This window comes from Balaenoptera borealis, assembly GCF_965194805.1.
Source record: "Balaenoptera borealis genome assembly, chromosome: 6".
Classification (NCBI taxonomy): Eukaryota; Metazoa; Chordata; class Mammalia; order Artiodactyla; family Balaenopteridae; genus Balaenoptera; species Balaenoptera borealis.
Genome location: NC_138863.1, coordinates 116,557,174 through 116,579,323, shown reverse-complemented (window position 1 = coordinate 116,579,323; position 22,150 = coordinate 116,557,174). Strand labels below are relative to the sequence as shown.

Sequence of the window (22,150 nt, the reverse complement as noted above, 5' to 3'; positions counted from 1 at the left end):
GTTTTGAGATGATTGCAAATTCTTTACACACCTCTAATGGAGATAAGGATTTTTTCTCCCTTTGTTATTTGGGTGGACCCTGTGTCTTGCTTTAACCAATAAAATGTGGCAGAAGAGATGCTCTATAACTTCTAAGGTCGATCATTATGAGATCTTAATTGCTGCCTTCACTGCTTGAAATGTTCCCTTTTGGAAGACAACTGACTGGCAAGAAGGCCAAGCTATCTGTGTGGAGAGAGAAAACTGACGTGTGAACGAGTCCCAAGGTACCAGACGCATGAGTGACACCTTCTTGGCCCTTCTGCCTAGCCTAGCTACTAGTCGAGTTAGTGACACCGCAGGGAACAGGAGAGCTGCCACCCAGCCCTGCCAGGATACCTAACCAGCAGAATCATGAGAAATAAAGTAGTTGTTGTTTTAAGTCACCAAGTGATGGAGGGATGGGTTATGAAATCATAGAAAATTAAAACAGAATCTGCCTAAGATACATTCTGAATACCACCAGGTTAGCACTATAATTCACCAGACTCTCCTTTGTGACTTAAAAAAATAAAACTTGCTAACTTAAATATTTTTGTAGCAGAATGTCTGTCCGAAAATTATTTTTCAAGGTCCAGGATAAAAAGAACAGATGTGCCTTGCAAGGTCTTGATGTAAAACAGTTTCATGTTAGAAAATGGCGTTGAAATGTTGCATATTCACAAATCAAAACAAAGGTGAGGAGTTTCTGTTAAGTTCAAGAAGAGAACCATTTTTATTTACTTCTGTATTCCCTCCTGTCTCTTTACTTAAAAAAGATGAAAAGAAGGAAGGAGAAAGGGAAGGAAGTGTGCCTGGGGTTACCCTCAGAGTTTCCAAAGTAGACACTTAACTCCACAGACACTGAGGTGAATAGGCAGAAACATTCCCCATTCAGAAGAGCTTTTTTTGGAGCATAATCCTGGATGTCTACATACATACGTATTTCTATTGATGGGATGATAAAGTTAGATTTTGCCAGGGGCAAAACTTAAAATTCATCTATTGGCTATGTCATGAGATTCTCATGGTAGCTAGGGAAACAGAGAGTTAGGTGTGCCACCTAACACAGTGACATCCTGGGGACCAGGAGAACCCTGACTTCCTGATAAACTTCTCTGTCTCACTGTAATCATATTATCTGACCTAAGATTTCCAGGTTAATTTGGAAAAGCAATAGATCTACCTTAAAAGATGCTGGATTAAAATGCACAGAAGGGTTTATTCCTCATGATAAAATCAAATGGTACTACTACCCAGTCTTCATGTATGAATATGTAATAATTAACTCATTAAGATTTATTTTAAGTCATATTCATTCACTTAGTATAAAATCAGGAATTCTTCTGGCATTGCTTCATATACCTTTTCTGACTAGGTTATTTAGAGATCAAGAAAAATGAATTAGGCTTCCCTGGTGGCGCAGTGGTTGAGAATCTGCCTGCTAATGCAGGGGACACGGGTTCGAGCCCTGGTCTGGGAAGATCCCACATGCCGCGGAGCAACTGGGCCCGTGAGCCACAACTACTGAGCCTGCGCGTCTGGAGCCTGTGCTCCGCAACAAGAGAGGCCGCAATAGTGAGGGGCCCGCGCATCGCGATGAAGAGTGGCCCCCGCTCGCCGCAACTAGAGAAAGCCCTCGCACAGAAACGAAGACCCAACACAGCCATAAATAAATAAATAAAAATTAAAAAAAAAGAAAAGAAAAATGAATTATGAAAGCTCTACTTGATTTCTATCAATGTACCCCCTAAACAGTGCCCCCATTCTCCTAATATCCCAAGCAGAACATCAAGAATTAGTGCCTGTTTTGAACTCTAATAACTGCCTCCCGTTTAGTAGCTTGACTTTCCAAAACCACTAGAAACGAAATGCTTTTTCTTAGTGTTTAAAGATTACCTGCCACCAAGTATGACCTGCCATAATTCAGGAAGTGCATTGTAAAGAATTGATTTTTCTTTAAAATTTTTCAGAGAAAAGGAGTTATTTGATTTTAAACAGCTCTGTAATCTTTATGGAATCTTAAAAGAAATTTTAAAACTTTGTTTTCCCTATTGTTAAAAATCGTTTAACTAAAACTTCCCTCTGTGAAAGTGATGGAGCCTTGGAAGACCTGGTCATCCTAAATGGATCAATAAAACATTTCCTCACTGCCATTTTTCTTCCTGGTGTGTTTCTTAATAATTTTCAATACTACTTGGTGGTACACAGGGGAATATTTTGACCGAATAATTTCTGAGTTTGAAATGGTTCTCAGCTTCTTCATTATATGAGGTTCTAAGGACAGAAAAAGTCATGAATTTATAATTTATTGAAGTAATTTTTTCTTGAAAATAAAAAAGGATTCTGCAAAGGCTAAGGTCTTCCATCTCTCCCTCAACTATGATTATTCTCTTTCCTCTTCACTAGGAGAATAAGTTAACGGTGGCTGACGGCAACATATAGCATTTTTAGGCTAAATAGGAGATGAAAATGAAGTATAGTACACTCCTTAAAGAGATGTCTCCCATTTTACAAATTAGATTAACCCCCCAGGATGCAAGAAAATGCAAGCATGACATGTATTCATCATCACGTATTGAAAGTGTCCATATTACTTAATAAAATTACAGGAAACAATATTTTCACAGCACTGGGTCCTGTCCACTGGCAGACTTTATGCTTTACAGTACCCATTCATTCATCTAGTAATAGAAAATCTTCCTTATTGTTACAGAAAACCCAGGGTACTTTAAAAATGCTATATTAAAATTTCTAAATATTGTCTTATTTCCTTAACATGATGTAACTCACTGGATATAAATCTGTCTTTGATCATATGACAATCAATGTCCCTTTCCTTTTATCTATCCACTGGGAAATGCTCAACAATTATTTGCGAATTTTTAGAACATGCAACTGCTGGCACTTATTCCTGAGTCTAATAACTTGAAGGTGGGGAGGACACTATTCTCTTTTCAATGTGTTACAAGAATCTAGTTAACATATATAGACCAAGGTTATAGAGATAAAAATATACATATACATAGATGTACAGCACCAAAGTGAATGCCAACAAATTAAATACTTTAATTCCAATTTTGCAAAGGAGGAGCTAAGGTTAAGAGATTAAGAGATTCAGAGAGGTTAAGAGATTCCCAAGGTATCACAGCTAGTAAATAGAGAAAATGTCTTTTTGGTCATATACAATCATACATATCACAATAACGATCAACTGCTCACCTTTATTAAACTGAGGTTAAATGATTTATTAAATATTTAAACAATATTAAGTGATATAAATGATATTAAATAATTTACTTCATGTGGCTGATTGGGAAAGCATATTGGCTATTTGCTTTTATAGTTCATGCTCTTATGTGCTCCACTAGACAATTTCTCAGGTGTTTAGTGAGTATATATTGTATTTCAGGCAGTTCCAAGATCATGGTTCTTGCCGTCTATATGCACACAAGTGCACAGGCACACACATGCATCAAGACTGCTTATCAGTTTATGGGACACAAAGGGCTCTAATTCATCATGAATAAAAGAGGAAAATATGTTAAAGAAGCCAACTGTTAAAGAATCTATTTTGATAATACCCATAAATAACAAAAATATCGTGCATTTTAAAACAAACATGTATGCCACCATTTATGTAAAAAGGGAGGTGGCGAAAGAGTTGGAATAGCTTTTATATACCACAAATGTCTCTGGAGCAAAGAAAAGAAAAAAGTGAAAACATTAATAGTGATGATCTATTAAGAAAATGATAGAATGAGAAATTGAGCAGCTGGGGAACAACTGTAGGAGGGAGACATCTCACTGTATATGTACTGATTTTGATGTTTGAACTAACTGAATATGTTATTCAGAAATTAATGAAGAGGATTGTGTGGCTTGTTTAAAATCAGGAAATACAAAACTAGACTCAGTTAACATTGGTCATTGAACTAAACAAAATGACAAGGGAACTCTGCAAAATAAGGCTTAGATCTGACACTTCGGCTGCTGAATAACCAGGGTGAAAACATTCACCTTTTCATTCATTAAAATAATGAAGCCCATGTGTTGCTCAAGGTTACTGTGAGAGACAGGAGAGACAATCTTAAGTTTTTCTAAATTGTGAAGTTTTACTGAAACTACGAGTAAAACTACTACTACGACTACTACTACTACTACTACTACTACTACTACTACTACTACTACTACTACTACTACTATTATCTGTGGAAAAGAATCAAATATGATTTACTGATCGCCCACACACAGCAAATCACAGCCTCATTTTGATAAAGGAAAGCAACTGATACTTATTATAATATATATGATTGTATGTGACCAAAGATAGCTTCTCTAATTACTATCTGTGCTACCTTGGAACTCTCTTAACCCTCCAAACCGCAGCTTCTCATTTGCAAAGCTGGAATAAAAGTAATATATATTACATAGAATTATGGTGAGGATTAAATGAGATATAGGCACTTGACCACTGCATGGTATATATGAATAGTACTCAAAACTTTAGCCACTGTCAGTGATAACAAAAATGCAATAATTTTATCACTAAAATTATTTTCCTTTTATAATTCTAAAGTTACTTTGTAACTTTGCTACAGGCCCATCAGACTTATCTTCTATGACAGATGTCAGCCTGGGCAAAGCCATAAATTAGAATTCAAGAATCACTGATGCTGGGAAATAAAGTTTTACATAGAGTGTGGTCCAAAGACTAGAATCATGTTATAAATGCAAAATTTGGACCCCATTCTAGGTTCACCAGGTTCGACTTTATAGCAGTATCTCCAAATGATTCATATGCATGTTAATGTTTAAAAAACAAAGGTCTAGAAATAACTGTCTAATACAGTAGCTCCTAGTCACATATGGCTATTTCAGTTTAATTAAAATTAAATGAAACTGAAAATCAGCTCCTCAGTGACACTAGACACAATTCAAGTGTTCAATAACCACATGTGGCTGGTGTCTACGATATTGGAAAACACACATATACAAGCTTTTCTACCATTCCAGAATGTACTATTGGACAATACTGATCTAGAGCATCTTTCTTAATACTTGGTAGGATACTTTTCTATAGGTAGTAAAAGATATTTTAGGAAAATAAGTCTTAGTAATCCAATAAGATTGTTTAAACCCCTAACTTTTCAGCAAACGCCTTTATCCATAGCACAAAAATACTCATCTGAACTTACCTTTTGTTTTTTTTCACTCAGATTAGAAAACTGAGGGTCAGTTAAGGGAAGTGGCTTGCCCCACGTGCAGGTGATCATTCTCTCCAGAGATTCCCAGCCCTATTTCTATGTTTATTTCCTCCTGTCACCACCCCCTCACATTCATAAAGCCCTCATTTCCTCTTGCCCTGAATATCAGTTCTCAAGACACAGCCTACCAAGTCACCATGGCATATCAAATAAATACAGTTAGACCTAAATCATGACCACCCCTTGCTCAGCCTTAAAGCTGAAAGACCAAAGGGAGTCAGGGTGGAATTCAGATATATTCAGACAGATGAGAAGAGCTTTCTCTTGACTGGCAGTCAGGAAAGTTAGTGACAAGAAAAGAACATTTAGGATACATCTTAAATCAGACTGTGTCGGGGGCTACAGTATCTCTCGCCTCCAAAGGGCAGCTCGGTTTTGTTTGTTTGCTTGCTTATTTGTTTTTAATTAGAGCCTCAGGTTTTGCAGATAAGCAAACAAAGGCTCAGAATAAAATATTTGAATAGACTTCACATGGCTAGGAATTTTCAAACTTGAAATTAAACCCAGAATGTATCATTTTTAAATTAATTTTTTCTAGCTTTAGTGAGATATAATCAACGTAACATTGCACGAGTTTAAGGTGTACGCCCAACATAATGATTTGATAAATGTATTGCAAAATGATTCCCACAGCAAGTTTAGTTAACATCCATCACCTGATATAGCTACAAATGTTTTTCTTGTAATGAGAACTTTTAAGATTTTCAGCAACTTTCGACTTTCAAATATACAGTGCAGTATAACCATAGTCGTCATAAAAACAGAAAAACAAACAAAGGGCAGCTCTGAAAGCCGCCATTCCCAGGAACCACTACCACAATGCAACTTGATCAGAACTTTATTTTGCTAAATTGTCGAGAATGGCTTTTCACCTCCCTGTGTGCAATTATTCTACTTCATCTTCTCCACAGAGAGCTACTGAAATTATCAAACTGTTTCTCTTCCATCCTTCAAAAACACCTGGACCAATTTGTTGGGACAAATCTGACAAGCAATGTTGGCTGACTGGCAACTTCGTCGCTGGTGAATCGGGTCTGACATTCGAAGCTCCACAGGGCTTGTAAAAAGCTATGATCAAATTGCTTAAGAAGTTGGTTGCAACATCAAGTGTAGACCCAGACTGCACCATTTTTGTAAGGTCAGGATGTTAAGAAAATTTTTGAGAACTTGGAAATAAAACATAATTATGATTGCGTGTCCATCCTTCTAATGTCAAGACTGAGGAATTTCTAATCAGCCCACACAAGAATTATACAATTTAAGGAGAATGTCTCTTTCTTAGACTTACCATTTACTTTTGACATAGATCCAAAGTCTGTAAAGTTAGATGTTAATTGTAGAAGATAGATAAGTTACAAAAAATCTCTGTCTGCTATAAAAGATAACCACAAAGGTTATCATTTAAATTCCCTATTGGATATTATCCAGTTTTGGTTAATATCCAATACGGAATAGTTTTTTATCTAATTTTGCAAACTTCATATGCTATTGTTTTCCTGACTATATAAATCTCTCTTCCTCAAATGCTTTGTAAACCAGCTTTACCATCTTGATGGTTCCTTTATTAATAAGTTAAGTCCTTGACATAATGTTCCCTGTATATTTATATGAGATCCAGGATTTCTTACTTGATAGGGATCAGTGCTGCTTTACAGGTCGTATATAATCTACAGCATCTCTTCTCATTCTCTGCCACTTCATCTGAGAAATGAGAAACCGCAGAAAATCGAGGCTTCACACAATCTTTACACACATGACTACCTGCTCTTTGATGCTTCCTGATAGGATTGATATATAATAGATCTAATCTTATTAAACCTACTGCCTAGAAAAAATTTTTAAATTAAAATTATGACATAGTATGAGTGTGTTTCATGTTTGGTAATTGCAATCATTGTTGCTTTTGTTGTGGTCATCCATGTACAATGCTTGGTGTCAGTCTATTTATCTCTTGTAAAAATAAAATACAGTGTGTGTGTGTGGAAAAAAAAAAAAAACAGGAGGAAGAAAAATACAAGGACATACATAACGGCAATAGCAACACACATGTAACTCCTTGGGTCTACGTACACCCCCTTGCTGGTTGCTTTATCATTTTTAAATATTCCTCTATGTAATTTAGTTTTTTCCCAACCTATTCTACATTTTTTTTTTGGAGTCACGTATTATTAAGATTCCTAATTTCTGCCAGCAAATACTAAAGGTCAGGACCTTCTGGCCATTCTTCAAGCAAAATTTAACCTGCTTCTCACTTATAAAAGAGCCAAAAGTCTCACTAAGCATTTCAAAACATATCTACACAGAACTGTGTTTTTAGACTATCTCCATTTGTCATTCCCTGGAGCCACAATTCTAAACATCATAAACCAACTGGAAAACACTTCAAGGAGAATTTCATTCAGATCAGTATCCTTTGATCACTGTTATTCTGGCAGCACAATTCGTGTGCTTAGTAGACACTCAATAAATACTCATTAAATTGACTTGAAAAAAAAAAAAATAAGAACTTTTAAACAAGCTGGAACCTTCCCATGTTAATTCTCATCCACCTTTACCTCTCTGACAAGAACACAGACAACCAGAAATGACTTCCATGATCCCATGATTGAGTGAGTCTCCTTCTACCAACTCCCAACCTAGAAGTGAGGAGCTCTGGTTTCTAATCTACTCTGGTTTCTAAATTCATCAGTGGGTATGACCTTGAACAAGTTAGCCTTTATCATTCTCAGTTGTCTTATCAGTAGACCAGGTGACTTAATCACCATAGTCAGTTCTAAGATTCTTCTCAAAGAATCACATCTCTTATAGGGGCAGAACTAAAGGAAAATTAGATTATATTGCTTAAAACGCTCAGAGTCAGAAACAGGGACACATAGCGCTTGTTACTAATAATTACCATGTACGGATTTTATGCTGGCAATCTATTGGTTCCCATGCTCAGGTCATTTAATATGAAACTGCAGCATACTCATAAGAATGGATATTTTCTCCTCAAAAATTGGCTTTAAATATAATTCAGCAGACGGTAACGATAGCAGTTCCATGTTATCATATTTACTTAATTTTTTTATCACCTATATAGCCTCTTGGTACTTTGTGACCTCTCTGAAACACCTCTTCTTGTTACAGAGTGACTCATTGGAGTTTATATAACAATTATATTGGCTGCATAGCTCCAAACCAGCAATTTTATATCATGATGCTTTTGTCCTGGATTTCCCCTTAACTAAAATTGCCTTGTGTGACGAATAAGCAATACGAAGCTGACATTTCTGAGCCCAAGCAGCTAATCCTAGATTGTATTTACCTACTTTCAAATATTTGCACCGTCTGTGATTCTATATTAGTTTTTTTGGATTCGCCATTACAGCTCAAGGACTAGCTCTGAATAAGAATGAAACAGTACTCCAAATGTAGAATGTACCAGAAGCATGAGAAGGATTTTAACCATGCAATGGAGGGAAGAAATCAGGAAAGGCAAATCCACATTCAGTTCTCCAGCTTCAGAATGCAAACTTTGTTGATTTTTCTGCGCTTATAAGGAATATAAAAATAAACGGATGCCATACATTTTACTGACCAACTCCTAATCCATGTTTGTTTTGGAGCCAGGATGAATCCATATAATCTCCATGTCAAAATAAAACAAGAGCTCAGTATTAAAGTTGCTCTGAAGTTTAATCAAAGTAACAGAGAAAAAAGCTTGAAAGCTGGAACCTCCAATCCAGTGAAGCTTGATTGCCCATCCCTTTGCCTCTGTCTGGCAGAGCAACACAATACACATCAATAACAACAACAACAAAAAGCACAGCCATTTTCAGCATCCCCTGCTGAATAAACCTATCTCATTGCCAGTCCTCAGAACAATTCTGCATGGTAAGCACCATCCCATTTCCAAATGGAGTATTAAATTCAGAGAGAGGCTGGGTGACTTGCTCAAACTAGTAAATAGAGTTTAAACTGAGGTTAAATTAATAGAAAGCCGTAGTTCTTTCCACTAAAAAGAATTCTGTGTGACTCAAAACTACTTCTTGGGGCTTCCTTTGGTGGCGCAGTGGTTGAGAATCTGCCTGCCAATGCAGGGGACACGGGTTCGAGCCCCGGTTCGGGAGGATCCCACATGCCGCGGAGCAACTGGGCCCGTGAGCCACAATTGCTGAGCCTGCGTGTCTGGAGCCTGTGCTCCGCAACAAGAGAGGCCACGATAGTGAGAGGCCCGCGCACCGCGATGAAGAGTGGCCCCCACTTGCCGCAACTGGAGAAAGCCCTCGCATAGAAACGAAGACCCAACGCAGCCAAAAATAAATAAATAAAATTAAAAAAAAAAAAGTCAATTTGTATTTGTAACCTAAAAAAAAAACAAAAAACTACTTCTTGTTTATTTATTTAGCAGATAAAAGTTTCTCTGGTCTGGTATTAGAACTTGGGACTCTGACAAAATTACCACAGCTTCTAGAAGCAGCCCTGTCTTCCAAGAACTCCAGCGAATCAGAGGCCTGTTGTTGCTATTAACTTATCAAGAAAGCTCTAAAATTCACCTTCGTGTTTTCTAGAGTGCCAAGTGCATCCCTCCTTCTTTAAAAAGGGATTCATCCAATCACTCGTCTATTCATCACTGAATTGCAATTTCAACTGCTGAAAGACGATCAATGGGTCCTCTTTCATGCTGAGAGGAAGAGAAGAGGTTTAAGAATGCCTGTGTCTTCATGTACAGTGAGAGATGCTGTCATTTCCTTGGAAGAGTGCATCTCATAGTTTACTCTCAGGATGGCTTTAGGACACTGGGGTGACTTCTTGCCATGGCAAGTTGGAGAAGATGCATATGTGGTTCTGTGAAGTTTTGCCACCAAGTGCCAAAAGTCTAAGGACCACTGGCCTAGAACCAACACATCACACTGGAGAAACCAAGAAATGTCAAGTGAGTTTTGCCTACAGATTCAAAGCTTTTAAGAACATTAATTTAAAAAACAAATTTTACTCTGACATCAAATGCTAAGGAAGGTGAAAGTGCCACCAAGAAACTATCAAAGGCTCTGTATCAATAGCTGACTCTGGCAGCATGACACATGAAAAATGGCCATCGCTGAAAAGACCCAAAGTCAATTATTGCTTCTGATTCTAACCAACTGTGTGATCTGAGACGGGCCACTCACCTCTGCACTGACTGTCTCCTGATTTGAAAACAAAGGCATTAGATTCAGCAATCAGAACAGTTTCTCAAAATGTTATCACCATTTATGACTTTATGGCTATTTGAAGGAAGAATTTGGAAGAGCAAGGCCACTATGGACATCGCAGTAGTTTAGACATCAGGGAATCAGTCTTGGACAGAGACTGGATCTCAGAAATATAGAAAGGTAGAAAAAACTGGATTTGGATTTGGAGATGACACAGATGCAAAGGGAGACAAAGGAATCAAAATGACAATCCTGTAACATAAGAAGCACTGATTCTGCCAGCAAACAGACATTTGTAAGGAGTGGCAGATGCAAAAGAAAACACCCGTAATGCCACTGTGGCACTAATGTTCGGTAAACCTCAATTAGAATAATTATAAACAACCTCCACAGATGTGAATAAGGGTGAGTCTCTTCCATTCCAACTCCAGGTTCAATTCACACCTACCTATCACTGCCAACATGACTGTCAAGAAACAGAATACGCTTAATTCATAGGATCAGAGAAAAGGAATAACTTTATGAAGATGATGAATATACCTTCAAACTATATTTTCTTTATATCTTAAAACACGTTTTGTAGTATTCTAAAAAGAAACAAACCAGTGAAATGCATGGTCTTTTTCCTTAAAATCACTAAAAGCTAATGGAGTAGATAGGAAAATCTATTCATAAATTCATAGAGCCCAGGAAATGTAAATTATATGCTAACCTCGCAAACCAAATGACCTATTTCTACATTTTAGAAATTCTACATGAATTTCAGATTTTTCTAGAGATTTTTGACCTCTATTCAAAAGGTGTCTTGATTCTTAATCCTGGATTCTGTGTCTAGGTGAGAAGAATCATTATGCAAGTTTATGAAACATTGATTGAAAGGGTTGCTTTATTTTAAAACAAAGACTTTCTAGCACTTGTTTCAAAGTATGTGAAATGAAAAAAAAAGGAAGTCCATGTCTTGCATTAATTAACTCATATTAAAACCTTTCCTGAAGGTGAGATGTGATTAATGGAAGCGTGAGTATCAGAATTTTCACTTACTCCATTCCTCTTGCAAAAAGTAAACTCATGTACCAGTAACAGGAAAGGCCTGCTTCTACCCTGTACAAGCATTATTAATGCAACTTCGAGTGGTCTCTCTGGTCCATTATTTGAAAATAAATCACAGGAGGGCCTGCCATTCAGGTTCTCAGTGATATAATTCAGATTTGTCATATTTATGTTTTCAGAGCAGAGACTTTCAAATGAAAGAAGAAATTGAATCTTCATTTAGATCTCAAAAGGGGGCTGGGGATAAAGGTAATCAACATGGCTTGTTTCCTCACTTTTCTTCATTTGCTCTCTTGTAATCTGATACATAGGTTTTTGCATTGACCTGTGAAAAATTGATAAGTATGATAAATTACAAGAATATTCAAGTCAGATAATATACACCTTGGCTAGAGAATACACAGGCAGCTTGACTTGGCTCTTCCAGATCTGAAGTCAGTTTTGATTATGCACTTTTCTTAAATTTCAACTCAACATATCATCGGTTCCCATATGCAAAGAATTTCTAAGGAAATTCAATCGTTTCTGGAAACCAAACTTTTGCAAAGAGAATATTAAACCATGAGCACTTCAAAGAAGATCCTAAACAGGTGAGCAGCTAAAAACAGTAGAAATCAGTCAGGTTGTTAAAAATTTTTACCTAATGCCTTACAATAAACCAACTGTAAAACACCCAGTATATTTAGATCATAGGTATGTACGTGTACATGGTGCGTGTACATATGGTAATGTACACACACACACATACATATATATTCAGCATTTTCATCAAGGTAAATGCAAAATTACCCTTGCAAAAGAATGAAATAATCTTCTCAGATGATTGAGAAGCATAGTAGCGATAAGAATAAAAATACTAAGTGCTGCCTTGGGCCAGATATTGTACAAGCCCTTCATACAGACTGTCTCTCACCCTTGCTGCACTCTCCCCATCTGCTTCCTCTAAAGGTGAGGAAAAGGTTTTAGAGGGGTTAAAGCATGTGCCCTACATTGCATGATAAAGGGAAGAAGAAGGATTCAACCTGCAATCTGTTGGACTCTGTTTTCAACCTTACCTCATGTTGCCTTCTTCCCCAGAATATGATTAAATCTGAAAATCATTTGGCAATTCCAAAATATATTGTACAATAAAATATACTGTTCTGGTTAATGGAATAAGCATGTTATCTGAAAGTTGGTTTAAAAATTATTAGTGCTTTAACAATTTTCAAATAAACCACGGGATGACAAACTTGGAAAGAAAATGAAAATCATTTTTTATTCTGTAGAAGATATTACCAAGAGTGCTGTTAACATCAATTACAGTTTAAAATAAAATGTTTATTTTAATCAGCTTTGGATACAAGTCAGTTTTCTGTATTTGGCCTGGCAGTGGGTGTTATATTTACCATCACATATGGGTATGTTTGAAACCTTGGAGATTTAGGACAGCTTAACTAAAATGAATCTACAGTAGAGGAGCTCTCTCTTAAGTGTCCCATTCTTTCCACTGAGCCGACTTCCCAGCTTTCTCTACCATCCTGGAAATGACAAGCCTTCCTTTAGTTAATATGTAACAAATGATAAGGATGTCTACCAGGTCGGGGAGTGGGGGTGACAGGTGCACAATTTAAAAGCCTTGGAAAACAGGTGTTGTCTAGATGGAGAAAAGTAAAAGGAGATTAGTTATTGCCAAAAAGCTTGTGGATCAGGTCAAGCATAAACTTTAACACAAGAGTGTGCTGGGAATAATCAACACTGAGCTGTAGGACTTCTCAAAGCGAGGAAGCATACACGAGGGTGGAAACATTTCTAACTTTACATGAAGACGTGTTTATGAAGAAGTTTATATTCCCTCCATTATTAATTTGCCCTTTTTTGGAGCCTTTACAGGTCTTCAGATGGGAAGAGCTCCACCCTTTGCTAGTTGACGTATGTCTTAGTACATACCCCCGTTATAACATTTCAGTAAGACGTGGACTTGATTAGAACACACGAAGTCACTCAGCAAGTAGGAAAATATATGGAGGTAATTTTAATAGTCGCAACATCAAAAATGTTGTGCGTATTTAAATATTGCATAGGAATAACTGTAGAAAAATGTGTATAAAAAAATCTTTCGGGGCTTCCCTGGTGGCGCAGTGGTTGAGAATCTGCCTGCCAATGCAGGGGACACGGGTTCGAGCCCTGGTCTGGGAGGATCCCACATGCCGCGGAGCAACTAGGCCCCTGAGCCACAATTACTGAGCCTGCGCGTCTGGAGCCTGTGCTCCGCAACAAGAGAGGCCGCGATAGTGAGAGGCCCGCGCACCGCGATGAAGAGTGGCCCCCGCTTGCCACAACTAGAGAAAGCCCTCACACAGAAACGAAGACCCAACACAGCCATAAATAAATGAATAAATTTAAAAAAAAAAGAAATACTCCTGGTTGATGGCACAAAAGCTCACAGTCTTAGTTGCAACATTCTAGTTTTGTGTATGTTGGTAAACTGTAAATAAATCTAAAATATGCCTATAAGTACTAGAAGCTTAAAACATTATATAATCATAACTGATTCAAGGAACGAAAACTGGGAAATAGCTTTATTTTTACTCAAACTGGGAGAAATTTGGTTTCAGTGTTTTTGTTTCCAACGGAATGCACTTCATAAGATAATGCAGCATTAATATTTAATAATACAATTTTCTTTAACTTGTTTTTAATATAGTTTAATCTTTCTTAAATGTGCAATTTGCTCAGTCTTTAAAATAAACAGAGAAATTAGAAGCTTATAAGCAAGGAATGTTTTGTGGTATCTTCTAAACTCAGTAGACACAATGTCATATATATGCAATAAGATATACGTAAAATATATATAATAAGAAATTGAGGGATAGTAGGAAACGTATAATATCTCCTAAGTTATAAAGACTTCTACATAGCACCTGCATCAAATGTCTTTCATAACCAAATCATATAGAATTCTTCCACCAATAAGATACTATATGTTTTATGTTGAATGCTTAGAAGTAATAAACCTTCTATTAAATAAAGTTTTTCAACATGGTTTCTAAAAGCTATTTTTGAGGTTCTGCGTTAAAAACAATACTTTATAAACTAAATTATAACATGTTTATGTATTAGTAAGGGAAAAAAGGAAGAATAACTTTTTTATGAGTTCATTAAGCATACATTTGAAAATTTTAATCAGGTTTGCTAGACCAAAGTTGAAATAAAAATAGTGAATTCTAATTTCTTTATGAAAACATTTTAGGTTAATATTACATGAAAGTCAAAAGTACCATCGGTATTGTACAAAAGGCATTTTATACATTACATATTTAATCGCAATTTTGACCATGAATTATTTCATCAAGAGGCTGCTATGTGCTGAACTGTAAGTGACTGGATTTCTACCAGAATGAGTTTTGTTGTTGTTGTTGTTTGTTTATTTTTTTATGCATAACTAATGCGGCCTCTACAGACAAAGAGTTGTTTATAAAAATACACTTTTTAGTCATACTTAAGAAACTGAAGTTATGGGTTTTTTCCTTGTTTGTTTTGTTTTTGTTTTTGTTTTTGTTTGATTTCAGTTTTTTGGAGCTGAGGACTGTCAAACATTTTAGGAAATACTTTTCCCCATTGGACTCAGCAAAAGGGTGCCACCTGGTGGCAACGTGGGCAAATTCTAAACCAGGTCTAACTATAAAAATGTACTTGGTTAAGAAGCCTTGAAAGTCTCATCATTACCAAGGGCAAATGATACAAAATTTTTTTTTCAGTTCCTATGTACTTTTCAGGGTATATCTGGTTCTTTTTATATTATTTTAATCAATAGAAGAGATATTAAGTTAACTTTTAAATTTCAAGAGATATTATTTACATTTATAGTTAAAGCTTTAAACAAATTCTTTACTTTAATCACGGTAAATTTGTACACACACATACATAATATTTGCAATTCTTCTGCATTATGCTAATCAGAGTGTGTTGAACTATAACTGTGTAGAGATTAGAAGGTGTAGCTTTTTTTTTATATATATTTTTTATCTTTGGCTGCATTGGGTCTTTGTTGCTGCTCGCAGGCTTTCTCTAGTTGTAGCAAGCGGGGGCTACTCTTTGTTATGGTGCGCGGGCTTCTCATTGTGGTGGCTTCTCTTATTGAGGAGCATGGGATCTAGGTGCACAGGCTTCAGCAGCTGTGGCTCATGGGCTCTAGAGCGCAGGCTCAGTAGTTGTGGCGTATGGGCTTAGCTGCACCGTGGCATGTGGGATCTTCCCGGGCCAGGGCTCGAACCTGTGTCCCCTGCATTGGCAGGTGGATTCTTAACCACTCTGCCACCAGGGAAGTCCAGAAGGTGGAGCTTTAGACTTAAATGAGCTTATTTTTCTTAAATGCCATAGACTAGGGCTATGTCTCATCTCTACCACTTATGAAGTCAAGGTTGATCAAGGTGCTTAGTTTCCTTAATCCTCTGTTTTTCATCTCTAAAACAGGAATAACAACAAGACCTAACTCAAAAAGTTGCTTTGAGGATCAAACAGAAAAATGCATTCAATGAATGTTACCTTATCAACCCAGAGGACTGTACTGGGCACTTGGCAAGCATTCAGGAAGTGATTTCCAAACCTAATAATAAGTTACAACTAGCCACTCAAGATTTTGTATCCCTTGATGTAAAATGGATATTGATTATACGCTAAGTGGGAATGACTGTTTCTACCAATAGCAAAGCATTTATTTTTAGACATTTTGTAAATATGGAGTGTTATAAAAACAACGGAAGTAACTGTTATAAACATTTATTTAATCAATGAAGCTTTAAAGGCAAGACTACTGAGATGATAAAAATATCTCCAATGATTTGGAACATTAATAAAAATATTCAGTTCCTGTTATTCCTGCTACAGCTGCTCCCAGAGGAAGGGCTGCCTCTGGTCATGGCGCCCTGTACCAGAGCAGATAAGATGAAACAGGGATGTCCGGCTCTCTAAAGGACCATAACAACAACCAAATTATGTGGCTCATAACCATTTCACCCAGAGGAAAGACTATGGTCTTCCACGGCGCTGTAAGTGGAAATGGGCGTTTGATGGCATCAGGACAAGGCATCTTTGAGGTTTCATAAACGTCTCTACCACAGAAAGCGAAGAACCTTTCTGACAACATTCAAAAGCTTAAATCACTGAAAATCAATACCTACTAAGTGACTAGCTGGAACACGCCCCCTATTTAACCAGTAAGTAGAACTTCATAAAGCTACAGTTTTAGATTAATTTGTGAATCTTTTTCTTTCCAGAAATATCACAGAAACTTGAACAATCAGTCATGTCTATATGGAGGTATTATATCTAGGACCACATGAGAGTGGTCTGACAATCGCAGAATTAGATCACAATGACTAATACTGTTAATAAAAATTTAGTAATCTTAGAAGAAATAGCTTAAGCACTCAACAGCAATTGTCCACATCATCTGGTGATCGTTTCACATGTCAAGCTTTAGACAAAGAATAGACTACATATAGGTATTTTCTGGGAGTGCTTGGAAAACCCCCAATGGGATGCTGCCATGTATATTTCAGTCTTCCTTTTCCCTTGAGAAATCAATCCCTTTCATTTTAACTCAAGCGTAATATGCAAACCATTGACATTTTAAAAACATGTCAGTATCAGAAAGGCACTTTAAAAAACTCAGTTAAAACAAGAGTTCTGCAAATGGCCACTCCCTGACTATTCGAAGTGACCATAAACAAAAATGCACACTAACAAGAGAAACAACGGATTCAAACTTGAATCTCTGTCTTTATATGAATTTTAAGTACCAGATTCGTTCTGACAAAAGGCTTTGCTGTTCATATACTGCTTGCCCACCATTTACATATACATTTTCAGCTTCTGTGTGCTCTGCTTTGCTTCTTCTTCCCCACCTCCACCATCGCTGAACTGTTTGCAGCACCTCAAGTAACCAGCTGGCGTCACAGGTTAGTGAGCAAAGATTTCACGTGGGGACTCTCGCCTGACTAATCGTTCTTAGTGGTAGCATCATTCCAAGAGCAGTAAGAGAGGCTCAGTGGCTTGTTAATGAAATTTAAGGGCTGTCCGTCTGAAAGAGGATATTAAATCCATGTTCCTCTCCTGAAATTATTTTTATAATCTGCTAACCAGTTGTTACTTTGTGGTGTGTGCAGGAGGGAGCAGGGAAAAGAGGTATGAGGGGAAGGGACATATAATGTAATACAAATGTTTTAATATTTTCATATTTATCTCAGGGTAGGGAGCAAAGAGGATGTTTAAGAAAACAACTGCTTTGTAAAAACTGCAACATTCATCCCAGTAAAGGGATGGGGAGCTTTAAGGCATTGAGTAATCCTCACCACCTGTGTGAAACGTATGTGAGGGAAATGAGAAGGGGAGAGAAAAGGAGAAGAGAGAGGCCACTAGCCAGGAGCGATGACCAGGACTAGAATATTAATCACAGCAGCCCTGGCGTCGCCTCCTCTGCCTCCCCAACACTCAGGACGATTTGGACAGCTCCCCTTCCCTAGCTCCTCAATGCTTAGAATATGCGAAGAGCCGAGACGCTACTGGAGGCTCGCTGTTTGCACCCCCTTCACCCATGTCTAGCAATGAGCTAGGAGTGTCTCTGACAGAAATGCGTCGGGCGGCCTTCAACAGTGCACTCGGGGCAAAGGGACCATCTCTGTACCCCGGCGCCTCCGTTCTCCAGCTCCGCAGTTATCCGCTGACCTCAGTGTAACCCTCTAGGTTCAGACTCTCTAATTCAGGTAAACGTGACAGCACCTCGACCCGGCTTATCACAGCCGCCCTCTTCTTTGCCAGGGCACCTCGGCGCTCCCGACCCTCCAACTTTGGGAAAAAGCGACACCAAACTCCCGAGTCACCCCAATCCAGGGGCAGAAAAGAGATGGAGATTCACCATATGGTTATGCTACAGATCCCTAAAGACCGAAACAAAAAGGGGGTGGCCGGAGCGGAAAGACGGAAAAGCGATTAAAATAACCCTCAGTCAGCACAGGGCACCTCATCTCTGCAGACACAACACATCTGGACCCAACAAATCACTAAAGCCAGTATCTTCCCAGTTCCCCCTAATTATGCCTTTTTGCTCCAAGCTCCGTTCCAAGCAGACCACAGATGAGTGGTATACTCTCTTCCCCCATTGTGCGCCCCCGTCCCCGTCTCCTCAAAGGAAAAAAAAAAAAAAAAAAAGGAAAGGAAAAACTCTGCCGGCCTAAAGGTCATTTGCCTACTGGGGTAGCTTTGGCCAGCGCTCGTCTCACGAGCTACGTGAAGACAGGGCTCGAACCCAGCAAGTGGACGCCTCCAGGCGCGCAGCAATTCCTCCAACGTGCGTTACTAGGAGCCAAGAGGCCCCCCATTCCTTGGCCCCGGCCACCTCTCCCTCCCTCCCTCCCTCGGGGGCCCTCCCGCTGGGGTTCCCTGGGCCACCCCAGCCTTTACCTCTCTCCCCCCTTCCCCGCGGCTCTCCACCTTGCGCATCCTCTCGCCCGGCCCCGGAGCGCGCTCAGATGCTCTAACTTCCTGCGGAGTCCATGCGTGAGCTGAGGAGAGCCTCGGAACTGGGGCGGGGGGAGGGTGGGGAGAGGGAGGCGTGGGAGCCGAGCCCGGGAGGAGGGGCGGGGGGAGCGCGGCTGGCAGCCTCCCTCCCCTGGCGGGCCTGGCCGCAGCTGCCAACTCTCACCTGGTCCGCCGACTGAGCCTGGCTCGCCCTGGCCCCCGGGGTGGGCTGCTGCTCCGGCTTCATGGCTGTCATCGCCGGCGGCCCGCGTAGGCGCTCACTTCCTCGCGGGCACTTCAGACTCGAGGTCCGTCACTTGGCAGCGATCGCATGTCACAGGCGCCCGACGCTCTCCGAATTGGCGGAAGGGAAAGCGGCAGCGACGGAGTGGGGGGAAGGGAGCGACAGGGAAAGGAGGAAGAGCGGCACCAGGCAGGCTCCCCCCTTGCAGGATCCCTCCTCCGGCTGCCGCAGACCCTCTAACTCCCCACCCCCCCACCCCGCCCCTCACCACCCCAAAGCGTTGAGAGCCTTGGAGACCGGACACCACCAAGAGACAAGTTAGTGGAGCGGCGAGCGGCGGGCGAGCGGCCCCTGACCGCGCTCGAGCTTTGTCTCGCAGTCCCGGAGGAGCCCGGCTCGCATTCTACCGCAGTCCGCGCCCCCAGCCCGCCCCCCGGGGCTCCCCGCGCCGCGCTCAGCCCGCCAGGTGGAGCAGCCGGGCGCCGCGCTCCAGCATCTCCCCAGTAACCGCAACGCAGGAGAGACCCCTGCGCCACGCGCCAGCTCCCCACGCGCGCGACCAAGGCTGCCGGGATCCACGGGTCCCCTCACCCCCCCATCCCCCCGCAGGCTCCTGCTAAAACCCGGAGAAGCGGAGTGCCAGCGTGCAAAGCCCTCGGTGGCTCCAGCGCTGCCACTGGGCATGCTCTAGCGCTCCGAGAAGGCAGGGGGCAGCGGGGTACTGGGGGGGTCCAGAGCCCCATCCGGGCCACCAGCACTTGTCGGGACCCAAGAGGGTGTCATAGCTTATGACCCGAGGCTTTGCGCCTCCTGATTTGGGTCAATGGACAGGGGTCCGTTAGCCTCCAGCCTGGATTCCCCTGCTAGCTCTCTGGTGAATAATGCCAGTGGAATTCCTAAAGGTTGAATAAAAACAATAATGATGATACTCTGTACTCACACTTTTTTCTTTTTTTTTCCTCTTTCTTTGGACACGTAGAAAACCCTTCAAATTTTAAGTTCCTTTGCAGCCTTCCCTTCGCTCAACACAACCCTCTCCCTTTCAAAGTTTGTTTATTGAGCACCTATCCTGTGCCAAACACACTCTCCAAATTCCCCGCCAGCAGGGAGTTTACGTTATGGTGTGGGTACCAGGACCCCGGAGCATGGATACAAATCAATGAGTCAATGTAGCTCTTTGGAGGCTGAATTCCTGTGGGTGTAATAGACAATGTCCATCAGTTTCATCCATATGCGCTAGCACGTGGCTTTCCCGGGCTGCTAGAAAAGACCCGCCCAAAGCAGATGGACAAAAAGCATTCTCTGAGTCTCAGGCACAGGCTGACCAGAGACAAGGCGGGAGGATTTAAATATCCGGTATGGCTGGACTTAGAACATGGGTCGTGAGGAGTTTTCAGCAGAAGGGACCTAGCATATGTGGGGGGGGAGGGGAACGGAGTAACCTTGAGTCATGTTTTATTGGCTAAGGACCAACCCCATCCTTGTCCGAGTCACTTAAGTCCAAGAACTAGCCACCTCCTAGCTGAGGGAATGTTGTAGGATAAAAGGAATTGAGCTCCTGCCCTGTTAATTCCTGAAATATGCATTGTCACACTTGTCCTAAGCATGAACTGTCCTAAGCCTTTAAGATGTTTTTTTTTTTCTTGAAGAAAGCAGTGTTCACCAGATTTGAGTAGATTAGAGAATAAAAATAAAATGACTTTCTCTACAAAAAAGGTAGTATTTGAATGGAAAGAGAGCTTGCTTTTCAAAAACAGATAGTGAAGTGCATATTACTAGTGACCTGTAATAGTGTGTTGGTTCATTTTGATAGAAATAACTTTGCGATAGGAATAACTCTGCTAGTTGTAAAAGTACAAAACAAAATTTTCAAATGAAACAATAGTAAAATAGCTATTGGGCAATTCATCCATTAAATCTGACAATCCAGATTTTCCCTCACGTAATCTTTTGAGAGAAAGGGAGCTACATTAAAAGTATTTCTGTCTTTATATTTTGCTCTTCTGTTTATTATTTCAGGGTATTCATCCTCTGAATGTGTTTCTATTTCGGACAATTGACTTGACTTGCAGGAATTTAGTTACCTGCAAAGATTTCTGTCCACATGGGACAAGTATAGACCAGAGGGAATTATCCTCATTCTATTTAAGATTACTTATTTGATTGAATTAAGATGTTCAACTTGCATCCATTTTCAGTATTCAGATAAAATTCACTTGGGTCACAATTCAAGATATTAGTTGTATGTTTCACGTATAATGTGTATTTGTGTACATGTGCCATTTTTTTTGAAGGAAAGCTTCTTTGATTTAATTTGAGTCTGTGTCTTTTTGGTGGATTCTTATTTTGTCTAAGATAAGAACATTATTTTGTAGCTATTGGGATCTAAGTTAAGGGCATTAATTAAAACTTAATCACAGATAAACTGATGTCCCCAACTTAAATACTCTATTTTTTGAAATGTGATGCCCTTGAATTACAATGTAGGATTTTCTACTTCATTTCTTATTGAAGAAAAAAGTCTACTGTTCAAGAAGAAAAAAAAAAATACCTTACATTCTGAGAATGTCTCCTGCTGAGTTTTGTATGATTTCTGATTATAGATTATCGTCTAAAAAAATAAAACACTAATTTACAATCAAACATCTACAAAGTTTTACAACTACTCAGAGAGGTATAATTCTAGTGCAGTGTAGAGAAGAGGACCTGTACCAGATTAGATGTTATCAGATTGGCAGTTGCACCCTAGCCCCATCACACATAGAGATATGGGCCAGGGTAAAGTCACTTATGTCCTGCCTCTGCTTCCTTATATGATAAAATTCAAAACTTTAGACTAGGTGACCATTAAAATGTCTTCTTTCTCTAAATTTCTTTGACTATATATTAATTTT

At 39.6% G+C, this 22,150-nt stretch overlaps 1 protein-coding gene across 1 annotated transcript in view; it reads right to left on the bottom strand.

Annotated features, from left to right (window-relative positions):
- The window catches only part of DPP10 (dipeptidyl peptidase like 10), a 676,003-nt gene extending 656,537 nt beyond the window's left edge, over positions 1-19,466 (bottom strand). Inside the window, exon 1 of the mRNA XM_082397857.1 lies at positions 19,197-19,466. Within this exon, the coding sequence (XP_082253983.1) occupies positions 19,197-19,268 (72 nt within the window). The 5' untranslated portion in view covers positions 19,269-19,466. The remainder of the gene's footprint in view (positions 1-19,196) is intronic.
- Positions 19,467-22,150: the final 2,684 nt, after the last annotated feature.